Below are 23,717 nucleotides of genomic sequence, written 5' to 3'. Positions count from 1 at the left end.
AGGGATGCACCCGTCACACAGGCTATGCAACTCTCTTTGGTTAAACACAGTAAAATCAAATTCTACTTACAGCCAACCATCATCATGGCCACCGAAAAGATCTTCTCCCCATCAGTGGTTGGTGCTATGTTTCCAAATCCTATGGTTGTAAGGCTTGTCATGGTAAAGTAGAGAGAGGATATGTACAAGGAGTCTTTACTGGGTCCTCCTTCCCACTGCCCTGAGCCAGTGGTGTTGTACCGATATGGTGTCCCGATACTCAGTGCCAACTGGTAGAGCCAGCTATCTGTTTTGATTGTGTTAGTGACTTCATCTATAACTTCGTAGTCCCCAATGCTGTACCATATGCAGGCTAGCCAGTGGGCCACCAGTCCAAATACACACACCAGCAGTACCAGTACAGCAGCACCATATTCCAGATAATGGTCCAACTTCCTGGCGACTCGTCCGAGTCGGAGAAGACGCACCACTTTTAAGGAACTGAAGAGGCTACTGATCCCCTAGAAAAGAATAAAAGCCATTATTTCCTCTGAAATATCCTGCTGGTTAACACAGAATGTTGTACAGTGATTCCTGCGTTTGCTCTAAATATTCCCATACAAGATCGAGCCCTCCTCCCCCCTCCAGTATGTTTGCCCTCATTAGGGTAATTCAGGTTTGGCACTTATTAGGCACATAAATTACTTGGTTCAAGCTCAGTTTTGCAAAGGTAACAAAAGAGTCCTATGAAATCCAAAGTGAGAAATATCATATGATTATTACAAAAAGGAGGGAATCAACACTTTGCTAATTTGAAGTTAATGCGAGATTCTGATTTGACCTCAATGAAAGCGGCAGAAGAGCAGTCACAGATTTAAATACACGGTCCACGTGGGGTCTCCTCAAAGCTTCTCAGAGAACAGCAGTAACATATTAAATCTATGCCAAGAATTGCCATTTTGACCAAACTGGACAGTTCATCTAGTTCAGCATCCTGTAACATTACCAGATGCTTAAGTAAAAGGTCAGAAAGTAATTGTAACGGGTAATTACAGAAAAATCCGCCTATTGCTCCTCTCAGCCATCAGAGAGTAGCTGGATAACTCCCACTAGCCCAAAAGGCATCATTTCATACTATTCCTAGCTGCATCTAATACAAATCTAGAAGTTTTGCTATCTATAAAGATGTCTCAACTGACAGAACATGTAACTAAACAACTGAGGGCAAATTACCCTTTTGAGTGATTGCCATGCTGCCCACAAGGCACTGGCAAGAAAGCCATGTGCCCTCGCATATAGGGTTAATTTCATTGCTGATCAACAGACATTGCAGATATTTTCCTAAAGCAAGTATTGGGTTTTTTTCAATCAAAATAAATAAAAGGGAGCAACAAAAAGTTAATGCAAACATCCGAGAGGGAACGGGAAATGTGTATGTCCCCCTCAATGCACAAATGATTTGCAGTCAATTTTAATAGAGCCTATAGATGCAGAAAGAGAAGAAAAATATGTTCCTGATCTATTGCAGTCCCGTGATATACCTAACTTGTACATTAAATTAATTAGTGACTCAAAATAGAAACTTTGCAAAGGAAGGTTCCTAATACAAAACATTCAGAAGCTGAAGACATTTAATTTAAAGTAGAAATTAAGACATAGAAAGCAATGAGGCAAACATTCCTAGTTACTGTGCCAAGATTAAATTGCCCTTTTCTATGCATCATTATCAAATCAGTCTAGTCAAAACACTGGCTAATTATATTATCAAACAGTAAAAGATTGGAGTTTCTGGAGTTTTCCGTACCAGAAAAACATTAATCTCTTTTGCACCTCTGTTTCTTTTCACAACTAATGCTTGAAGGGTAACATGCACCTCATATTTCTAGGTGTAATCTGTTTGACAAAGTTCTTGTATGCTTTTCAAATCCTGTTGGAATTTGTTTCAGATCCCCAAATCCTTAATAAATTGAAGTTCTATATTTGCATTCCGGCTCTCTTGATGACTAATACCAAGGAGGGAAGTGGAATTTTCCCATTTTGATTTCTGTATTTTGCGTTTGCACAAGACACAGCTCTAGTTTATCATTCGTATTTCCAACGAAACAGCTGCCAACTCATTTGCTCTGGGATATAAGCTGCCGAGCCACCGCGCACGGCCAACTTGTCCAATAACCGGGGAGGTTTTTTACTGTGCTCGTTACACAGTGGGCTGGGGCCAGTGGACAATGATCTCAGGGTCAGACACCACACAGCGACATACATAAAAAAGAAAACTACAGAGTTTTTTGTAATATATTTCATTAAATTAATCTGCAGCATGTTTCTGTGAAAAGGAGCGATTTACAAATGAAATGCCTGGTGCTGAAAGTTTACAAGATCTTGCCGCAAAATCAGAGGGAGAAAAGGGCAGGGTATTTTTTTGAAGGATCGGATCCCATTGCTTTTGTCGATGAGATACATATTATTTCTGTTTTACTTACAGAGACACTACTCGTTCCCAAGATTAAGGTGGGAAAGGAGTTAGAGATCTGAAATGTAAACTTGGGAGTCCCCTTTTCACACCTAGCAGTTATCATGTGTCCCGCAGGCAGGCTCCCGCAGTGCTTTCTACTGTGCAAACCAGAGCCAAGCGTCAATCCCTGATCAGAAGAGTTTACAGCCTGACACTCAGTCCTCCATTTATACTACACTTTTTCTTTCTAAGTTACGTGGGCAGGTTTGCAGTTGTACAACTAATATCAAAGAACATAATTTATTTCAAAGTCTGGGAGAAAGTCTGTGCTGTAATTTATTTTTTACTATTTTTTTCTAAGCACAGATAACAATCATATATATTTTATATATATATATATATATAAAAATTATGTATAAAACAAAGAGAAATATTTCACTTTAGCTGACATTGAAATAGATTCTTCCCAAACAGTATTTCAGCGAAACTTACTTAAACGTCCTGCAAGTCTTAAAGACAGTTCAGTCTGACCCACTGCTTTAAGACCAAATCATCAGCAATACATTTACTGGGCATTTACATTTCATTTATAATCTTGCAAAAAATAAGAACAGCGTTGGGAGCTTTATGTCTCTTCCACAAAACACTACCTACGGAAAAGCAGTTGAGCACATACTGAATGACTGTGATGCATCCTACTGAAGGTATTGCAACTCTGTGTTTAAGTACTGGGCTGGGTCAAGCTGGTACCTTGATAATTATAAATATCTCCTGATGATAATGGTATAACTCAAAACACAAAGCTTTGCCCAAGATTCAGCAGTGACCTCTTTGATGAAACTCATTCTAAAGAGTAGCTGCCTTGAATTACATTTAGACTATTAAGAATTTCAGTGTTTTTAATTCAACTGATTACTGGCTGCCTTTAATTTCATTTTCCTTTTAACTGTATTCATTCCCTATAATGATGACTTATAGATACTTATTAAAAGACACATTTTGGAAACCCTTCTACTAAGCGGTGAATGTCTGCTCTAATTGAAGTAACCTCAGCACTCAAGGAACAGAAAGGTGATTAGAAACCCTGAATGGAGCCTCTAATCCAGTTTGGTGCTAGCATCATTTAGCCAATGTACATTTTTTGATACTGAAGATCCAACCTTCTGCGAGGGTCATTTGTCTCTCTATCAGCACATTTAGTCAGCTGTTTGCAGCACTGCCGGTCTGCGTGTTGTCTGAGTGAGAACATCTGATTGCGTTATGAACCATTCAAATCTGCCCCTTGGGAAATGAGCAGGTTTTGGCCAGTGTATTTGACCATGTCTTAATCAGATGAGGGCTTTCATTCACATCTTGCTCATCTTCAGTCATCCGAGCTGCAGAAATTTCTAAATGAAAAACCATTTACTCCAAAACTGTATTTTGTGTGTCAGATTTGAAATTTTAAATCCAAAAAAAGCTTTGGATCAGATTCCTATCTGATACATATCTCCAGCTTAAAAGTTCATAGTGTGAGTCATAGATCACTGAAATCAGTGGAGACTTTCCTAGTGATTTCAAAGGCCATTGGACCAGGAGGGGACCCAAACAGTAGCTCTGATAAGACCCAGACCTTTTCATACCACCACTTCTATTTAGTAGACAGCTGAAGCCACCATGAAGAAAGTAGACAATGTCAAATTTATCCAGAAGGCTACTTCTGTGGAAAGGATGTTCAAGGTCGGAATTAACTTAGCCATTCATGACTAAACAAAGCCCAAGTTTATTGGCTTAAGTGTCTTGCAATGTCTGCTTTCTCACATTTTCTCTATATCCTTAGAAAGAAAATGCAGTTTGATAGAGCTGGGGCACAAGCAATGATGGTACTCGGTTTGAACTGCAGAGGGATCACTCCCTATTATTAGTTACCTGAATCTTTCTATTTCAGATCCTACTTATCACATTGCCAGTCTTCAATCTTTTAGGGTGATGGAAGTCTCTCAAGCTATGTGTCTGCATCTGGCTAAACTTTTCCAACCAAAAGGCTGGGCAAGACATTTCCTACACATGTGATATAAGCAGTGGGAACAGATCTCTGCACCTCAAGCAACAAGAAGGTGCTAAGTTCTCATGTATCTTGATGAACCCCCGATATGCCACACAATAGAAAGGATGAAGCTGTCAAATTCATGTTATAGAGGGGTCAAGAGCCAGACAAGCAAGGGGATAAAGGGATCATTGTCACCAAAGGAAAATGAAAGTTAAGAAGTGTAGGAAATCATGTGCTAGTGCCACAGATGTCCTCCTAAACCACGGAAGAGAAGAATGGTGTCTGCTCTGTACTAAAAAGGAGCAATCCACAGAGTAGCAGAGCTGCATATTTGCAAAAGACATGAAATTTAATGAGCTGGTTACTTGCTAACCTACTAAAAGTCTTTTCTGAAGTAGGAAATTATTACATAAACATTTTTAAAAGTAAAATAAAAACAGTAACAGCCATAAGTTTCTACTAGCTAAATATACTGATAATCTGCTCAAACCTCAAAATTAAATCCCAACACACTGAAATGGTAAATTGTTGCATAATTTTTTTTCTATTAGAAAACAATGTGTTTTTAACTCTAGGCACTTTTTCAATTAGATTTCACTCCATGATTTTTTATTTATTTGTTATTAGCTATAGGCACATGTGCCACAGCAACAAAAAAATAAAACATGTAAATTAGATGTGTCCTAAAACTGAAAATGGTCCAGGTCTGAAAATGGGGATTGGTATGGCATCATTTAATAGAAACACTGTCTCAGGAAAGACAAGAGGAAAAAAAGGAAAGAGCAAAAGAGCAGCTTTTCACTATGTCTTGACATGCAGCACATGACTGTTTTGAAGAATTTATGGTGTAGCCAGGAACCACAGCTGAGCCCCTTTCTATGAAACATTTTAGGGCATGCTACCACTTCAGCCGAAGGTGTGACCACTGCTAGATGCAAAGCAGTTACAACAGCCTGCGTTCAACAAAACTAGCCATCAAAGTCTGATCAAACTCTCAGAGGAGCCCGCAGCCAGACTGAGCTCTTGATCCGCACACACGAGCAGAAGGGTTTAGCATAAGCTGAGCTCAGGCACATCTGTACAAGCCACAGCCACCCCGCACTGACCTCCAGCCACCATCCTGGGGTGGGATTCATCTCACACAACCCTGCCACCTTACAGCCAGCCATCTAGTCTAAGTTAATTGTCCAGGCTTCCTCTGCAGGGAGCAAAGAGAGATCAGCATGTCAAAGGAGTGATTCATGCAATCCATCCTGGACATCTGAGGATGGGATGAATCACCTCCTGGAGATGTCTCGCTCGCCTCCCACTGAATACAAAGCTGATGGCTATCACTTACACAGCTCACGGGAAGAGAAATTAAACCCATCCTTGAAACCTGTACAGCCAAGATCTGGGCAGCATTGTAACCTTAGAGAGATGGATATTATGGAGGACTGCATCACAATGAAAGACCTCAACTTTCTCAATAGGAACTGGAGAATAAATGCCATTAATAACAGCAGGATGAGATTTTCTGCTGCGGATGCAACAGCATGCCTATTTCTTCAATGAATAGCCAATTACTCCACAGAAAGCAATACTACACTACATTTGGGTCTGATAAGTAATGAGGATTTTGCAGAAGTCTCCATTGGCTTGAAGAGAGAAATCAATCAGTTCATAAAAAAAGGAAGCTGGAACGGGGTTTTCTGATTTCAAAAGGGCAAAATCTGATAAAGTACAATTGATACAATGAATTATATACAACAAGAAGTGAAGTCAACTGGACTGAGGGAGACAGAAGAGCCAGGGATCTGAGAGCAGAGGACACCTGGAATGTCCTCAGGTCAAAATGCAAATCTGGACGTTGTATCTCAAAACAGGGGGAAAAACTTGTGAAACTGGGCATCAGTTCTAAATAGATGAACAATCATCCCAAGAAAGAAAACAGAAAGAGAGAATTTGCAATATACAGGAAATAATAATTGATCAGCAAAGAAAGCTGTGCCTTAGACAGTAAAAAGAATAGGGATAAAGTGAGAATTGCCAAATGTCAGGTTGAACTTTTCCCTGCAAAGATCATTAAAACAAATACCCAAAGGTACTTCACACTTATAAATGAAAAAAAGAACAACAAAAGTGATCAGGCTGCAATGAAGTAAAGATAATCCAGGCCTGGGCTAAAAATTGAATTAATACTTAGTTTTAGTTTTCAATGATGATGTTGATGTTTCCCAGAAAAGCAAAAGCATCAAGAAGGAAATAAACAGATGCATTTCCTGAACAAATGCTAATGGAAAGAATAATCAGTAACATTGAGACAAATGAAAATACAATCAATGCAGTACAGGTTTGCTAAGGTTAGGTTAAGTGCGATCTCGCCAAGTTTTGATAGCTTTCTTTGATCACATACCAGATTTTCTAGGGAAAGAAAACGCAGTATTCCACTAAAGCAATGTGTGAAATTATTAGCAAACATGGAGAAAACAGGGACTACAACAGGAACTGTAAAGCGACCAAAGAACTTATGAAAAGGACGGCAAAATACTGTTAAAAGGGAATTTAGTAAGCAGCATGAAGGTTACAAGTAGAGATTGTCAGTGATTTCATTGTTTTATTAATGATGTAAGCAGAAATGTTATAATATGGTCATGAAATCTGCTGATGACAAAACTTTGGAACACATCATCAGGACAAAAGAGGAGAGGGAATAATTGGACAGGAATAAAAAGAAAATATGATAAAACTTAACAATACAAAGGTGCGACACATTCATTACAGGACAAATCAACAAAAATTTCTGCTACTTTGGGGAAGTGCTTTAGCTCAAAATGATTGAGAATAAAAACATATTTGGGTATATTGGTTAATCCCACTTTGATTCCTAGTAGCCAGTAGGATGCACTCACATAAAAGGTAAAACCAATTCCAGCATACACTAGGTGAGCATTTCCACCGGCGCGAGGAAAAGCCTAGCCCCATTTGCAAGGCAAGGATGAATTCTCCCCCTGGAATAATACGTGCAGCTCTGCTCTGAAGGGATGTATTCAAATTTAACTCTGTGCAGAGAAAGGCTGCTGGAAAGGCCAAGAAAACAGAAGCCCTTTCATAAAAGAGGTTTCTAGACAAGATCAGTCTGCTTAGACTATGGAAAGGAAAACTGCAGGGGGATATGGCTGTTCTTTCTAAGCACAGCACAGAGATAAACGAGGAAAGAAAAAAGAAATATTTAAAGTAACAGAGAAGGTTAGCACAGGGACAAATGAACAGAAATTAAGAGAGATTTTCAGACACCACAGGTTAAGGCAGCTTCTGACCAGTTCCTGGGAAGGGTGATATGATGAACCTGCCTGCCAAAGCCATGACTCAGTGACTCAGAAGGTCCCTGCAAATTTTGTTCCTATTTTTGTTTTCTGGTTTTGTTTTTGTCCTTTTAAAAGTTGAAGTGAGGCAAAAATGGTCTCAAAGGCAAGCTGTATCTCATCTCAGTCTAACCTATACCACGGAGGGGTCACATCTGAACTAGTCACCCCAGGCTGTCATTACAGTCAGTGGTGAGAAAGAGGCATTTTAGGGTGGGGTGACTCTCAGACCTATTTCAGACATGTATTAAAGCATGAGGAATCATACCCTGAAAGTGTCTTCTCTTTGTCAGCTACAAAGAGATGCTATATGGCCTGGCCCAGCTTCATCGGATGGATGATTACTTTTCTCTCACTAGAAGTAAGTATATTAAAAAAAAAAAATTCACCCAAACTAATCACTTAGTTGATTCTGCAAACACAGCGTATAGCTCAGCATTTGGGATCAAAAGGGTGAAAAAGGCACCATTCTTGTGAACCTTGTGCAACTTCCGCTGAGCGGCTGTTGCATGGTGGGACACTATGGATAAAGAAGATAAAGCGCCTATAGATTGCGGAAACGACTGAAATGGTGAGCTCTTGCCAACTCAAGCCGGTAAACCTGCAGGCACGGCTCCAGAAGGAATACGTCTGCATAGTGCAAGAGAAATATTCCAGCATGACATATTGGCTGTTTGAAATTTTACCAGCAAATTATGCCCAAAAGAAATTTTCGTGTGGAGCTACTTAAATAGAGCTTAGCTCTAAAATCCCTGGTTAGCTCCTTAATGCTTGGAGCTAATGTTAAAATAAATCTTCCAACGTATCTCAGGCCTTTACAGACCTTTTTTTTTTTTTAAAGGTAATCAATTAATGTAATAAAGTTGCATAGGTCTAAATCAAAAGGCTGGAACAAGAAAAATAAAAAAACAACTTTTCTGATTTATTACCACTTTAAGAACTAAATTTAGAGTTGGATTCAATTATTTAAGTCCATATGGGAGTAAGGAGCATTACTTCTGCACAAGCTATCTAGATCCTGGGTCCAGACACAAGTAGAGCCCATTTAATGCTTGATCCTGCACCACTGATAGCAAGGAGAGTACTGACTTTAGTGAGCAAAAAATCGAGTCCTTACTGCACAATGAAAGCAAGTACATTTTCTCATGCAGTCCCCCAAAGCACCTCCAAATTTATTGCTCAAGATTTTTTTTTTTTCATGAGGATGGTGGGCTTTTTGCTTTTTGTTTTCCCCTAATACAAATGTTAATAAATGGTAACAAATATAACTATAAATAGACTTCCAGTGAGTTGCTTATGGCACAACTACAAAATACAAATACATTTCAAACAGTGAACAACTGAAATTATAAAAAGAAGGAAGATTTCAAAATATTTGTTTTAGTGCCAAAGTACAGGGGATGTGGCATCTTGGATTTTTTATTTGCTAAAGCAATGGGGTGCCCCACTGGGGAAAAAAAAGGAAAAAAAAAAAAAAAGAAAGAGGATAATATCATAAAATCTGATAATTCTCACTTACTTAGAGAAGGTGGATGGAAGATGAAAGAGAGGAAGGTATGGAAATGGTTTGGGACAGCTTCTGAGTAGGATGCTGAACTTAGCTCATAGTTTAATGGCAGACGAGCTACAAATTATAGGAAGAAAAAGAAAAGAAGTGTCTGGAGAGAGTTATCTGAGCTGCAATGTTTCTGGAGGTACTTCTGGAGCCCTCTACAGCCCTGATGCCCAGTAATGTGTGTAACACCGAGCTGGTCTGTGGCATTTAATAAAATAAAGACTCATGCCAATTACAACTTTATCTCTCTAGGAAAACAGTTATGTTTCCTACTGCTGATATTAGTCGTTCAGTTAGTTCCTCCGAGGCTGCATCTCGGCTCCATTTTGTGCCGAGCAATCGCCTGTCCCTAATCCTGCAAGATCCTTTTCCTTACGCTCATGCTTGTGCAGAGAAATCTAAATAACGTGGATCTGTGCTCTTCCTATCAGCGTTATTTTAGTCAGTATCTGACCGGATTACTTTATTCGTCTTGTCCCCTTCGTAAGCCTTCCCTTCCTTTGCGAGAGAAGGAGTCATGCAGGACTCGAAGCTTCCCCAGAAAGTATCCGGCACAGGATTTGCCCCAATTAGACTCTGCTTTACTTAATACATCTGTGTCTAAAGATTTGATTTAAACAGCTTGTACTCAACATCTGCTTCCCACTAATGTATACAACCCATTAAAAAAGGTAGGGGGGAGGAAAAGACCACTGAGACAAATAATTAAGGCTCGTTATTCCATAATCCGAATCAGAGTGGTCCAGTCTGAGGCTCCCAGGCCAAGTCCAGCTCACGAGACAGTCCTGTCCGGCCCTCCACCACCGAGTGCATTCACCCAGGTCCAGGCACTTTGTATCACAAGTTGCCCCTCAAATGAAGCAAACATTTACGTGTCTCCAGGGAGGAACTCATGGAAATATCCCAGAACGGCCATCCCTCTTACAGGTTTAAAAGTTGAGTTAACCTGGTGATTGAACAGTGACAAAACTTGCATAAAATCTGAGCTTGAATAAAAGCTAAAAATATGTGGTGCAATTCTGGACCATAAATGCAGGGACATAAGTGATAGGGGTGAAGAGGGTGGACCATCTATATGTACTGTATGCCTAAATTTATATTTGGACAACCTAACCAAGCCACTGTGCTTATTATATTGTGTGCTTTGCTGCACACTACGGCAGGAGGACAGTATTTTTCATATTTAATTGCCTTCTGACTGCATGACAAAGGGGAAATGCCAGGTCCCAGTCTCAGCGCTGCTATCGTTACGTTGCTAGGAGTTTTCATCATAGCTTAACACTTGGCTGCAGCAGGGATTTAGTTCTGGGAATTATTTTCTCCATGTCAGCCACCTGGATTTAAAAAAGGTAGCTAGCAATAGACTTAATTTTAGAGCTAAAGCTACATTCTTGAAATACACCCTTTTATCTTTGCCTTGCTCACATCCCTAGACTAGGTTCCATAAACCCTTCTTCAAGTAGCTTTGGAAAGGGTAATATTTTCCATAAAGTATTGCAGATGTGATCAATTCTGAATGAGCTGTATCAGCTTTTATCCACTTCCAGTTTACAGACATTGCTATTTTAGCTAATAACAGTGATGCAAAAAAGTTTCTACCATCACTGAAATAGATTGATAACAGTAATTAAAAGTAGATTACACTTATAAGGATTCCATGCCTTAATATGTCCCGCACAGATCACTAAATTTCAAAGGCCATTGGGTCATGTAGTCTTACATTATTAAACAAAGGACAGAAGATTTTAGAGTTTTAGCTCATTTAAATTTGTCTGCTTTTGCTTGCAGACAGTGCTTCATGAAAATTAATTTTTGCAGAAAGAACAATCTTTTATACAACTCATTTGAAACCCATCTATTTGGCTCTCCGTACATACCACCCCGACATCCTATGCCATTCCTTGCAATATTTGCCGTGTCATTCTAGGGCCAAATTTCTGGTAGGGAGGAGCTAAAAGCTTCTAGCTTTGTTTCATTGTGAAATCATGAATTTCATTGTGAATTCATGAATCTCAGCAGCAATTCCCAGGGGAAAAAAAAAAAAAAGGGCACCAATCTTTTTTTTCCAAATAGAAAAATATACTTTGAGGGGGTTTCAGCTGTATTTAACACTTAATTTGAGGAAGCATCTTCCATTCGGCTGGGAGCCTTTCTGTCCAACTACTCTAGGGACAATCTGCTCTGTGTACTAACTCACACAGGTGCTAATGCTGCCCTTGGCACCACAGTATCTGGGAGCTAGTACCCGAGTATGGGGAAACGGTGAGGTCCTTCCAGCTCCAAGGTACTGTCCTCATCGCCTGCTCCACGCAAGGAAGAGAGGCAAGCACACAATATCCTCCCTGCACAATATTCTGGTTTCCCTGGGAAGTAAATCCATGCATTTGGTCCAGAAGGGAGTTGTGGCATGGTTTCGCCATATCCAGGCAAACAAGGGACCAGCACCCTAGGGCACACTGCAAATCCATCTGCTGACAATTTCAGCACAGCTCAACTCTGATAAATATTGTATCTTCCAGGGAATCCATGGTTATCCACGCTATCAGCAGCCTTTTGGTAGCCCAGACTGACAGATTTTGGATATTTATTTCTCTAATAGGCAGGACACATATAAAGGCTATGCCTCAAGGTAGGATAGTTTTCTATCTTCAGAAGTGAGGGGTGATGATTTTAGAAATATAAATCACCATGAATACACCAATGGAAAGAACTGTTACATACAGTTAAGTACTTGGAAAAAATAGTAAAACAAAAAATCTAGAAATGCTTCAAGTGACAAGAAGCTCTAAGACAAAACCAAACTTCCAGTTGCTACAGGATTTTAACTAGCCTAATAACAACAGGAACTTTATGTGACCAAAATCTTTAGCTCCAAAAACCATATCCTCACACTACTCCATATTTTTTTAACTTAAAAAAAAAAAAAAAGTGGGGGTGGAGGAGACAGACAGACAATGTGCTTTTGGACTAGATCTGAAGTTTCAGGCAACCTTATCTGTTTATTTTAACAAAAAACTACAGCCGGGTTTCAGAGATTCTGAGCACATACTTCTCCATTCTGGTTCAATACCCAGAAAATTACTTGGTTCCTTAGTGTGTTTTATAGCGTCCATTCTTACACTCCTATACTTGAAGAATTTGCTGCATGGTTTTGGTTTAGGCAGCATGAATTTCAGCACATGTAATGTTTCCCAATTAGAAAAAATGCCACACATTTTTCTGACTTCTGGGCCTGTATCATCCCAATTTTCTTTGATACAATCTGTATCTCACTAAGTATCCCACTTTCCTCTTTCTTTAGCTCATTTTTCCTCAAACCTATTTTGCCTTGTTTTCCTAGTCTCTCAGCACCACTCAGCCACTTAATTCCTCATCCATCACATCCATTTAGATCACTCTAAGCTGTGCAAGGTACCTCGTTCTCGTTATCTTACCTGTCCTCATCCTTGTCATATCACACAAATCCCTCTGAGCAGATTGTAACTGCCTGGCTCTGTACCTCTACGCATGTATACCTGCACCTCTAATTCTGCATTGAATCATCTTAATCCCCCCTCCCCGGTCTGAATTTTTGTGTCATAATACTTCTCATAATAACATTCTACTGAGGCTCTGCCTCTGCTCAACAACAAAGTAACTTTGATTTGCAGTCATATTTGCCTCAGGTGGGAATTTCACAGAGTTCTGGCCTTGGCCTAACGTTGCTCATGATGGAAATGACCCTGTCCCTAGTTTGGCCAACACTGACTGCATTTGAAGAACTCCAACTCAGTGAAAAAAACCTCATATATCTGTATTTCAAGTTCCTTTGTTTAAACTTTCTGCATCTTTCCTTAATTCTGACTTTATAAAATAGCACTCAAGTGCATGAGGCATGTTCTACAATGACTCAGTCAAGGGTAAGAACCTACAAGCACCTATACCACGTGTGTGTCATAAATCCGTATATACACAATAGTGTGCGTCTACATATAGGTATGGTGAGCAACTACCACAGGGCAGAGGCTAGCAAACAGGTATTCTGAAGTAGCTGATGCTGAGCTAGCAAGTTATATTTTACCATGTCTGGGCCCAAGCCAGATCCATGTGCACTGTGAATTGAGAACCAGCCACACCAGAGCACTGCAAACCTAAATTCCCTTGGTGTATCCTTCCTCATCCAGGGGAATCCTACCCACAGAGAGGAAAAGAAGCTGCCCGCAATGGTTTCCCCCTACCCACCCAGTCCCTTAACAAGTAACGAAGTGCATTTGCTGCCTTATGTGAAAAAAGGAGGGGTTGGAGGTAGGATACATGAGGGGAGCAAATTTGGAAAGTCATCTTTCATTCAGCTGGCTTTTAGGGCAATTCACTGCAATCTGGGTCTATCCTTCACCACCACACCAGGAACTCAAAAGGCACCAGAACTTCTCTCTGAAGACTTTACCATTAACCTCTGATTTTGTAGGTTGTTTTTTTTTTTTTTTTGAAATGCCACAACCACCAATTTTAACGCTAAAGATATATTCCCTTACCCAACACCCATGGCCAAGAACAAGAGCTAAAAAGGCCAGAATCAAAAGCTAGAAACATTTCTCTCTCCTCTGTTTGCCTTAATGAGGAAACGCTCATCTTCTAATGAGAAATACTCTCCTTTAAAATGATCAAAATATTTCTCAAAAATCTTCCAAATTAAGCTTATTGGTTTACATATCCTCTGAAGAGCGTTTGAGCAAACTGCTGCTAGTGGGCCAAAAAGTTATATCTCATAAAAGAAGTATCAGTTCAAAAAATGTTAAACGCCAAACAAAGACAAAGAACATTAATAGCTACAACCACCTAGAACACACAGAGCAGCTCCAAAGACTTAAATGTCATAAATGAAGATATACCACCAGAAAAGACTCCCCTAGAAAACAGAGAAAAGGGAAAATTTAGATGTAAGGAGGAAAGATGGTCTGTTTACATACCTGCTTGCAAAAACACTTCAGGTGCTAGGGAAAGCTGGAGTTAAAGGGGGCTTTGAAATCAAGGATATTAAGCAGTTATACTCTGGTGTCAGCTAGAGGTTCCAGGGCCGTAACACACAATTTCATGAGAGAAAAGTGCTATTATTGGTTCTCTTATTACAAAGGAGTTGATATTTCATTTGTTTGAAGGTCAGTCATAACACTGTAGCTCATGATACTTTTTATTGTTATTACATTTTGGTTCAAGTTTGCCACTTTAAGCATACCTCAATCGTAATGCACTATTCCAATGATTTTTTTACAGTCATAAATACTGCAGGCAGTTTTCTTCCTATGTATATGTTAGAGAGAGAGTTTAAACTCTTTGTTTAAATTTGTACTGCTTGGATATGGAAATATTTTGTTTGTTTTACATACAAAAGCATGAAAGTTTGAAGATAGCACTGCATTTCTATAAAAATCTGGTTCCTCTTACTCTGAAACCAGCATCTTAAAAAGCTACATTATATTTACAACCTTGATAATATCACCTCCTTACAGAGCCTGACTGTACAACCCGATTCCAGACAAGCAGCCCTCATATGATCTTCAATTTAAGCTGCAAGTATTATCACTTCTGTCATATTTGCTATAAATAAAATGGAACAATGTCAAAAGATGGTACTCAGCACAGAGACAGGGATGGCATATAAAAAGAGCTCTACAAAACCTGTAGCAAAGTCTGCATTAAAAAAATAAGCATATAGATTTTATAAAGTGAGGAGGCATAACTGCAGAATGTCTTTTAAGAATTAAAAAAAAAACCCACAATGTTCTAAGAGACAACTGTTAAAATGTTAAAAAATGAGTAGAGACTTTTTCATCTGTTTAGGGCCCTAAAGACAAAAGGCTCTGGAGGAAAATTAAAATGACTTCTAATGCCATTATAGTTGCATTTTAATAATGAATTTTGTCTACACTGACTTGTGCATGCATTATTTGTCATAGTTATTGCTTGTTTTCCCCATTATCTTAGGCTGCAAGCTTGATTTCTTAAACATTAATATGTTTAGCAGTTAAAAAGCTTTAATTCAGTATCCCTTTAAGATTTGTGCCTTTTCTCTCCTCAAACGTTTCCTAAAATTTCAGCAGTAACTCAAGAACTGTTTATAAAAAAACGGAGACAAATCTCCCTCTCAATTGGATGTTTAAAAACACATCACGAGAAGAAGAAAATTACAGCACGGTTCAAAATGTAATACTAGGAAAAGATTTTAAAAACACTCATTCAGAGGCATTCTCCACTTTCATACAAGTCAGTGGGAAATTTGCCACTGGCTTCAGCCAGAGCAGAGTCAGAGTTTTGCTTCTCTACGCAAACCTGTACCAGTCTGCCCTGGAATGGATTAGGAGCGCTTGAAGGCAATCACTGGTCTGAGCTGGAAAGAGAAGCTGTAGGGGGGAGACACCGCCACTGGTTCGGCTCATTTGGAAGTGAACTTGAGACCGCTCTTGTGGATCAACAGCACAGTGATTCTAAAAATCACGCTCCGTCAATGTACGCGTCTGCACATCCACACAGGAGCACTGAAATCACGACGCTCCTCTCCTTCTCTGACATGGGAAACGCCTGGGATACAGCCCAACACCTTAACACCTTCCTCGCACGCTCGCACAGAGCTTCAATTACCTGTTGCTGCTGTCAAACAAGCGTGATCCTAAATTAACTCAAATTAAGGCAATCCAGTGCACTCCGTTTCAGACACACCAAAAACCCCTTACCTCGTCCACGTTCTCAAAGGCATTGATGATGTCATAAGGTAAACAGGACAGAAGGTCAATCACAAACCACGTTTTCAGGTAGTTCATCCTTATGAGTTTGGGATCGGATATAACCTCTCCACCAGGGCCAACAAAGGTCGTATGAAAGTTCAAAACAATGTCAACCAGAAAAATAACGTCCACAACACTGTCCAGCACGAGCCAGGCAATGTTGTTCTGTTTCGTCTTGAAGGAGACATTATATGGAACCATAATCGCTGTGTAGAAGGTTAGAATTAGGATGACCCAGTCCCAAGTGGTCTTAAAAGCACAATAATGTAGTATAATGTGTGGTGGAGTCTTTGGAGCTTCTTGCTTGTACTGAGGAAGAATATCAGATCCCAGCTGGAGAACCTATAAAAGACAGAACAAATGTTACTCTTTTCAATTAACACGTTCTAATTAGGGGCCTAATGGATTTCTGTAGGAAACAGTACAAAGAAGGGATTGTATCCGTTATACACTGGACATTCCAAGTCAACCCGCAGTTTCTGAATTATTTTATTTATTAATCTCATGAGCTCATCAGTGCATAAGCCTGATAAGAATGGGTGGAGGCAACTAACACTCAGCGAATGGAAACAGCATAAGGGTAATCTCGCATAAAGGGAGGTCTTTTGCAGGTGGACTGAAGGAAGACCATGCCAATAGCGGGGGCAGAGAGTCTCAAAGCGTAGTGCTCTGCCAACCAACAGGCTGTGGGTACTGCTGTGCCAGGTCATGCCCTGCAGTTACGAACATGAGTGTTCATTCATGCTGATAAGTGTTACAAAACTAATCCTGTGTGCCTGACCTCTGTTTTGAAACCGCTGCTTAGCCAGAACAATACCCTATCAAAGGTAAACTAGACTTCAGCCTTGCTGGCTGACCTCCTTATAAAATGAAGTATTACATGCACAACTTCTGCCCCTAACCCCCTGACAATATTATGCTTCCTTCCCATTTTCTTCAAAAAGTTGTTGCTCTTATGAGCTCAATATCACCAATGAGTTGTTTTTTATTTCTTATAATTAACTTTTTTTTTTTAAAGCTGCATATTCCTATAATCTCCTGCATGAGGACTTTTGTAAAATCTGGAAATGGAAACATTGCAAAGGAACCAAGCCAAACTCACTAAAGACATTCTTCTTAGCTAATCTAATTACCTCTTATCTCAGTCCAATGCAAGACACAAAAGCACAAAGGAACATACAATGTGATAATATATTCAGCTGACAACTGATTCGTGTGTATTTTGGAAATAAAAACACATTTTAGGTGTTTGCATCTTGAGTGTATATGGGATAAAATAAATATTTCCAGCAATTCTGAAATTCATTTCAGCACTGCACCTGCCCCATACTGGAGCTGATGCACCATATTTGCAAGGGCAGTTAAGACTGCAAACAGCAACCCCATATGGGTAAAAATGATCAAATGCACAGTGTTTGCTTGATGAAAAGGAGTAAATGGCTCTGGATGAACAGATGAACATGAACTGAAATATCACAATACGAATTCTCCATTAATTCTTTTCATTCTTAGTTTTAAGGTAAAAAAAACATTACTGAGACCAGACAGTAAAAGTCTTTCACTCCATGTCGAGGAGGATGTGGTTTCCCATTACATATTATCTAGCCCAGTGTCGGGCTGTAACCTAAAGGGATGCAAATCTCCTTGTGCCTACCTGTTCCCACCGTCCTTCAGGTCAGAGTTAGCAATGATGACCTGTACAGAAAGTCAGTTAAGCTCACTGCTTTGATGGAAAACTAACCCATCATTACATTAGTTAGCTATTTGTTTTCCACAGAATCAGCTGAGTCGAACAAATTCATCCTGTGACCAGAAAATCACTAGATCCAGTACAGGGGAAAAGCAGTGAGTGTGCAGCAGAGACATCCAGGAGACCATGTCTACCCAGCAGCCTTGAGCTGGACCAGCTTCGGTGTACCGTAAAACCACACCTTGAGTTCTTGCCCACCAGCAATGCATACTGAGCAGCCAGAGAACCCTAAAGATACCAACCTCCAGGAGTGACAGTTAAAGATACCAAGGTCCACAGGAGACCTTTAAAGATACCAACCTCCTGGTGTCCTTCCCCAGGTGACCAGGACAAGCCTTACAAACAGCTTTCCCACAACAAACCAACTAGCAAGGTTCAGCTGCCGCTGCGGCACTCTGAACTGTCATGCAGCCCCAGGGGTCCTCCATGGAATAAAAGCAATGCCCAATATAAGCACTTTTTCACAACAGCCTCCTTTGTGAAAATTCATGAAGCTTCTTTCAATGACAAAATTGTCCCCAGTACGTAACATGCAATTTTTGGCTTATGCTTAACGACTTCTAATCTGGTGGCTATCTCCAGTTACCTCCCTTCTGTGGAATCACCTGTGGACGATGCAGCTCTGCACTTTACTGTCTAACACATCAGGACTGGTACTCCTTTCCTTGGCTTCTTCAGGCCTCTTTGTTCCCTGCCCTCTTAGCTGAAGCAGGAGCTGGAAGTAGTCTTACTCTTGTTAGTGCAATAAGTTTCTTAGAGCTAAAGCAGAATGCAATGTAAACATGCTTGATAGCTCCCTATGCCTCTGATGGTGGAGTGCTTAGGGGCTCCCATGATATTGTAAAGTCATAATTATTATTCTTAACATAATATCATGCTGAGTTTGACATGGTGTGTGGGTGGCAAGTGGCTGTGGAGACCACTGAACTATAATGATTATTTCTCTCATGCTGCATAAATTTTTAATTTTAAACCACTAAAGAATACACAATATCTTATTAGTCAGCTGTATTCATCACAGACCCTCTGAATTATTCCTGCATATAACTAACAAAGATGGCTGATAAAAGTTAAGCCTGGTAATGGTGGGCAGGATGCTTTGCCACGGATAAGCTGCCAGGTAACATTCCTCCTCAGACGCAGAGGCACCGAAAATGGGCCGGGCAGGAAATGACGGACCTCCACCCGGGAGCAGCAACCACATCTGTATTCCTGATGACATTTTGTGTAAGTGGCTCATAACAACTTGTAAGGGAAGAGACCCCAGACTCCTCAAGCCATCCATTCCAGTGTGTCACCTCCTCCCCGACCAGGGGTTTTCCCAATGCCTAACCTAAATCTTCTTGCTGTGATTTAAGTCCATTACTTTCTCTCTTGCTTGAGTGGACATGGTGAACATTTTACTCCCACCCTTCTCTGCAGTAACCTTGGACATATTTGAATATTGTTACCATAACTTCCTCAGTCTTCCCTTCTCTAGATTAAACCATTATTGGATATGGATGTAACTGGATTTACAGAACACTGTGATGTCATGAGTCAGAAAAGCAATAAGTGAGAGTAACTCAGCAGCCACCAAAGCTACTGCTGCACTGCTATGGGATAATTCAAGGAAAAAGTCACATTGCCAGCTCCTGAAAACTATAGGTTTCAATTCTGATCTGATTTTAAGCAGAGTCTTTACTATAGAAGTGCACTAAACCCAGAAGGGGAACAAAAAACATTTAAAGCTGCTACCTGTTCTTAGAATCAAAGTCAGGACAAGCCCTCTGGCACCAAGTGGCTAGGGCTGTCATTTTTACTAGCCTATATATTTTGACAGTTTCATTACCAACGGACATGAAGATGAAAGCAATACCTCCGTTTGATCAGTTAACCTGAAGGCATTCACTTGTTGCAACATCTGTACCATTAAGGAGATGCTTGCAACCTGCCAAAGAGTTCATTTCATCATTCTTAAAGAAGAAAAAGGAAAAAAAAATAAGCAAAATACTGCAGGAATTACTTTTGCAATATAGTCGAGAATAAAGTGTACATGTAGTCAGTTTGCCTATGCAACCCCGGAGACCCAGGCAGGCATATTTCCAAAGAAGAGCACCTGGTTTCTCAAACATCCCATTTCTTTTAGTGGGATCACCAGAAGAGTAAATGACCATCCACTGGGCACAGGGATATCCAGTGCTGTTCTGTGCAGCTGTGAGACACCACAAAGATGAGCAAACTGCGCACCCCAAATTGAGCAATGCCAACAAACTGAGAATTACGGGCACAGAAGTAGGGCCATGTAAGTAAAAATGACCTACACAGACCATTTTTACGAGTGAAAGAACATGGTCTATCTGAAAAATGTGGGCTTGGCACACAGTGCTTCCTCAGGATGAGCAAAGGACACGTTGAAAATAGTAGTTGGGAAAATATTTCCCTCCAAAAATATTATTTATAAATGGGAGTGGGTTTTTCCCCTATGCCTTCCTGCCAGGCTGGTGTCCATCCCACTTACTTCAGCTAACCGGGAGTGTTTGTGCACCACCTCGGCTTTGTTCATCGGCGTTAGCTGCTGCAGAACACTGCGGCTGTTCGTCAAGGCTCGCGTCAACCGAGCAAACTTCGTCCAACCTGCAAGAAACAAGGAAATTGGGTCAGAAGTACCTGCACCTCATTCATTCCTAGTAAATCTCCTTCATATTCACTACTATTAAGTCTCAGACTTGAGTAGTTTCTCTCTAAATTGCTGCACAGAACAGCTTTGGGCTCCAGGCTTAAAGACCTTGCAAAAGAGGAAAAACACCACTGCTTCAAGGCAACTAAGTGTGAATCTGAGCAAAATCAAAATGCTCTGGCTTGATCTTTCTTGTGCATTTTGGAGACACTGTTAGAAGGATCACATTGTGCTTTCAACCTTCCGGGGAATTACTCCGCTGCTGAAATCTAACTCTAAACCACTGAAGTTAATGTAAAAGCTCCCACTCAACTCCAAGTCTGCAAGTCCTGCAGAAGTAACATCCTGCCCAGCGACAGGACAACTACAGCTGCTTCAGGGCCACAGGAGCAGGCCCCAAAAGTCCAATCCTTAATTCCTTACTGTTTCTTGCTTCAACTACAATTTCAGGAAAAAAAAACTGAAAATCTAATTAAAAAAAGAAGCAAAAATCTTAACAACAATCAGAGCCGTACGCACAACGATGCTTCAGACTAAAAAAAACCATAAGATTTTTAAAGCCAGATTAAGCATGAGTTTTTAAAAGGCATTAAGAAATACATTTAGTCATTAAACTAATGATAAACAGCTGCCTTAACAGTAGCTTGAAACCCACACACGGGGCCACCCCTGGGGAATTTTTCTTCAACATTCAGAGAGGAGCAAACACAGTTTATTACCGACAGCAGCACAAACCAGGGAACATGCCATTAAGTCATTTCTATTGGAAAAACGCCCATGTGTGACAGCTGGCGTGTATGCGTCAATGGATGAGGTATTAGATCAGTGGTATCAAAGAAAAGGCTGGGGTTTTAAGCAGCATAGCACCTCAGGGTTAACCAGTAAAATTAAAAATTCACATACCTGCACGAAGGAAACACCTCCCCATGAGCACTAAAGTATATTTTCTTTTACGACCTTAATCCTTGTTTCAACGTGAGCTTTTTTGCACTGTGGTATTTCACACAAACTCCACATGCTCAACATTCAGTTTAGACAACTTGATACATATATTCAATATATATATATGAATATATATATATAGTGTTAAATATACACGTGGTAAACTATCAAACATGTTATGGGCAGGAAAGAAGTTCAGGTGCAGCTTTTACACTTACCTAACTTGAATGCTGAGCAGGTGAAAATTGGGGGAAATGTCAGATTTGAGAAAGGAAACACAACATTTCTATGTTATCTTGGTTTATTTTTAAACGCCTGTTGTCTGATAGGAATCAGGGACTTGAAAAGTTAGGGGAGGCCCTGAGACAGATAAAGTAAAGGGCAGAGAGCAGACAATACAATAAACCTGCAAGAAAAAAAATCATTTATCACTTGGCTTTGCAATTTACTACATAGATACCACCTTCATACAAATATAAATCCATTGTCCATCATTCAGCAATCAGAACAGATCCGAATATCATAATACATTACCAGCACAGCCCATCTACCCACAAACCATTTACGTCTGACTACTTAAATATTGCTATCTCAAATATGCACAGTAAAATGCACTGTGAAAAGATAAAAAGAAAAGTAAAATATTTCATTCACTTTTCAAATCCAAACTTAAATATGAATTAAGCAAACTTAAATGCTCACAGGGCTATTCAATTAGGTATACGTATTTTCTGTATTAAACAATGTCAAAAGAAACTACAGTGATCCAAGCAGGAACTATGTGTTTCTTGTAAAAAAAAATCTTGTGGCTTTCTTTCTCCTGACCATCTTACAAAACTCTGGCAGGGAGGGAGCAGTAAGAATAAGTTTAAAAACAAGAAGTCAGAAGTTCTTGCTTTATCTTTCTTAAGCAGCGATTTCAAAGAACAAGTGAGCGTGGCAACGGCGTTACGACAGCTCGGCCCAGACGTTTCTCATAATTGCTGGAGGCTGCAAAGCATCACGCCGACCCCTTTCGGCACGCAATGATCACGCTGCAGGAACTGGAGACAGAGCAGATGCATGTGAAGTGATGCCCCACCTGCACAGCCTGGGCAGGTACCTACACGCGCGCACACACACACACACACACGCACACACGCACACACAGAGCCTTCCCTGCGGTCCAGGGGGATGGGTTCAGGCCAGCCCTCATGCTCGAGTTTGTAACTCTTCCCCACCGCACTGGTATGACAGGAACGGGAAGGTCACCAGCAAAGTCCAAACTACGGGCAAACTTCTGGATCAATCCAGAATGCCTTCATTTGCCAGATCTGCTTTGCCAGCTACGCGCACCTTTCTGATGACAGGGGTTAGCAAGTCAAGGTTTACTTTATTTTCTGAAGTTTCGGTCACTGATCTGTACACTGACCAGGTGAAGATTTGGACAAAAGTCTGGGGGCTGACGATGGCAGGAGATGGCCTCTAGCAACCCTTTCCCACAGTGCTTCACAGGCTGAGTTACTGCACTCACAAAAATGCGGGTTTTAAAAACACTTCTCCCCTTGTAAAAGCAAAACTGGTGAGAAATCCCTTACTGCCACCTTAGGTAAGAAAAACATGTGTTCTGCATTCACGACAAATAAGTAAAGCCTGGGGAAGTTGGGGAGATACCACAAGGTGTTGGAAGAATACACATAAGACAGGTTCCAAACCACAGTGACCCTTTTCTGTAAAAACAGAAGAAAGGAAGAACTATGACTTCTTCAAATACTTCCTTTCCATCTTGGTAAGATCACCAATGTCATGGGAAAGAAAGACGCCACACATTTTAACATTCATTGTTTCCACTCTGCTTATCTGGTCTGACCCCTTCTTCTCACAGGGCAAATCATTTCATCATGTCTTTTCTGCACCAAGACCAAGGCTTTCAGTTAGGCTAGAAACCAACCTCTTACCTTTTACAAAAACCTTTCCGGCCTCATTAGAGACTTAACATTTTTACATTTATTTCTGCCATGCGAAGCCAATGACTCTGGATGTTGGAAGCGCAGAATAGGCTAACATGACCTTATTCTAATTCAGCACAAAGTCCAGCGTTATTCTGCCTACTCCAATCTATCTATCTGCGACAGCGTGAAAAAGCACCAAGCTCTTTTGTTTCCTATTTGCAGCCCAAAAGAATTAAAGACATAGCAACAGCAAGGTGCTGGGCTATGAGTGGGAAGGTGAAAATGAATACAGGCTGCCTCGTGTCTTAAATAATC

General features: G+C 40.4%; 1 protein-coding gene across 1 annotated transcript in view; it reads right to left on the bottom strand.

Moving 5' to 3' along the window:
- The window catches only part of KCNH5 (potassium voltage-gated channel subfamily H member 5), a 161,594-nt gene that overhangs the window by 101,693 nt on the left and 36,184 nt on the right, over positions 1-23,717 (bottom strand). Inside the window, 3 exon segments of the mRNA XM_067295644.1 lie at positions 71-500; positions 16,070-16,462; positions 20,371-20,486. Of these exon segments, the coding sequence (XP_067151745.1) occupies positions 71-500; positions 16,070-16,462; positions 20,371-20,486 (939 nt within the window).

Source organism: Apteryx mantelli, chromosome 4, assembly GCF_036417845.1.
Source record: "Apteryx mantelli isolate bAptMan1 chromosome 4, bAptMan1.hap1, whole genome shotgun sequence".
Classification (NCBI taxonomy): domain Eukaryota; kingdom Metazoa; phylum Chordata; class Aves; order Apterygiformes; family Apterygidae; genus Apteryx; species Apteryx mantelli.
Note: the sequence above shows the minus strand (reverse complement) of the source record. Positions and strands in the feature narration are given on the sequence as shown.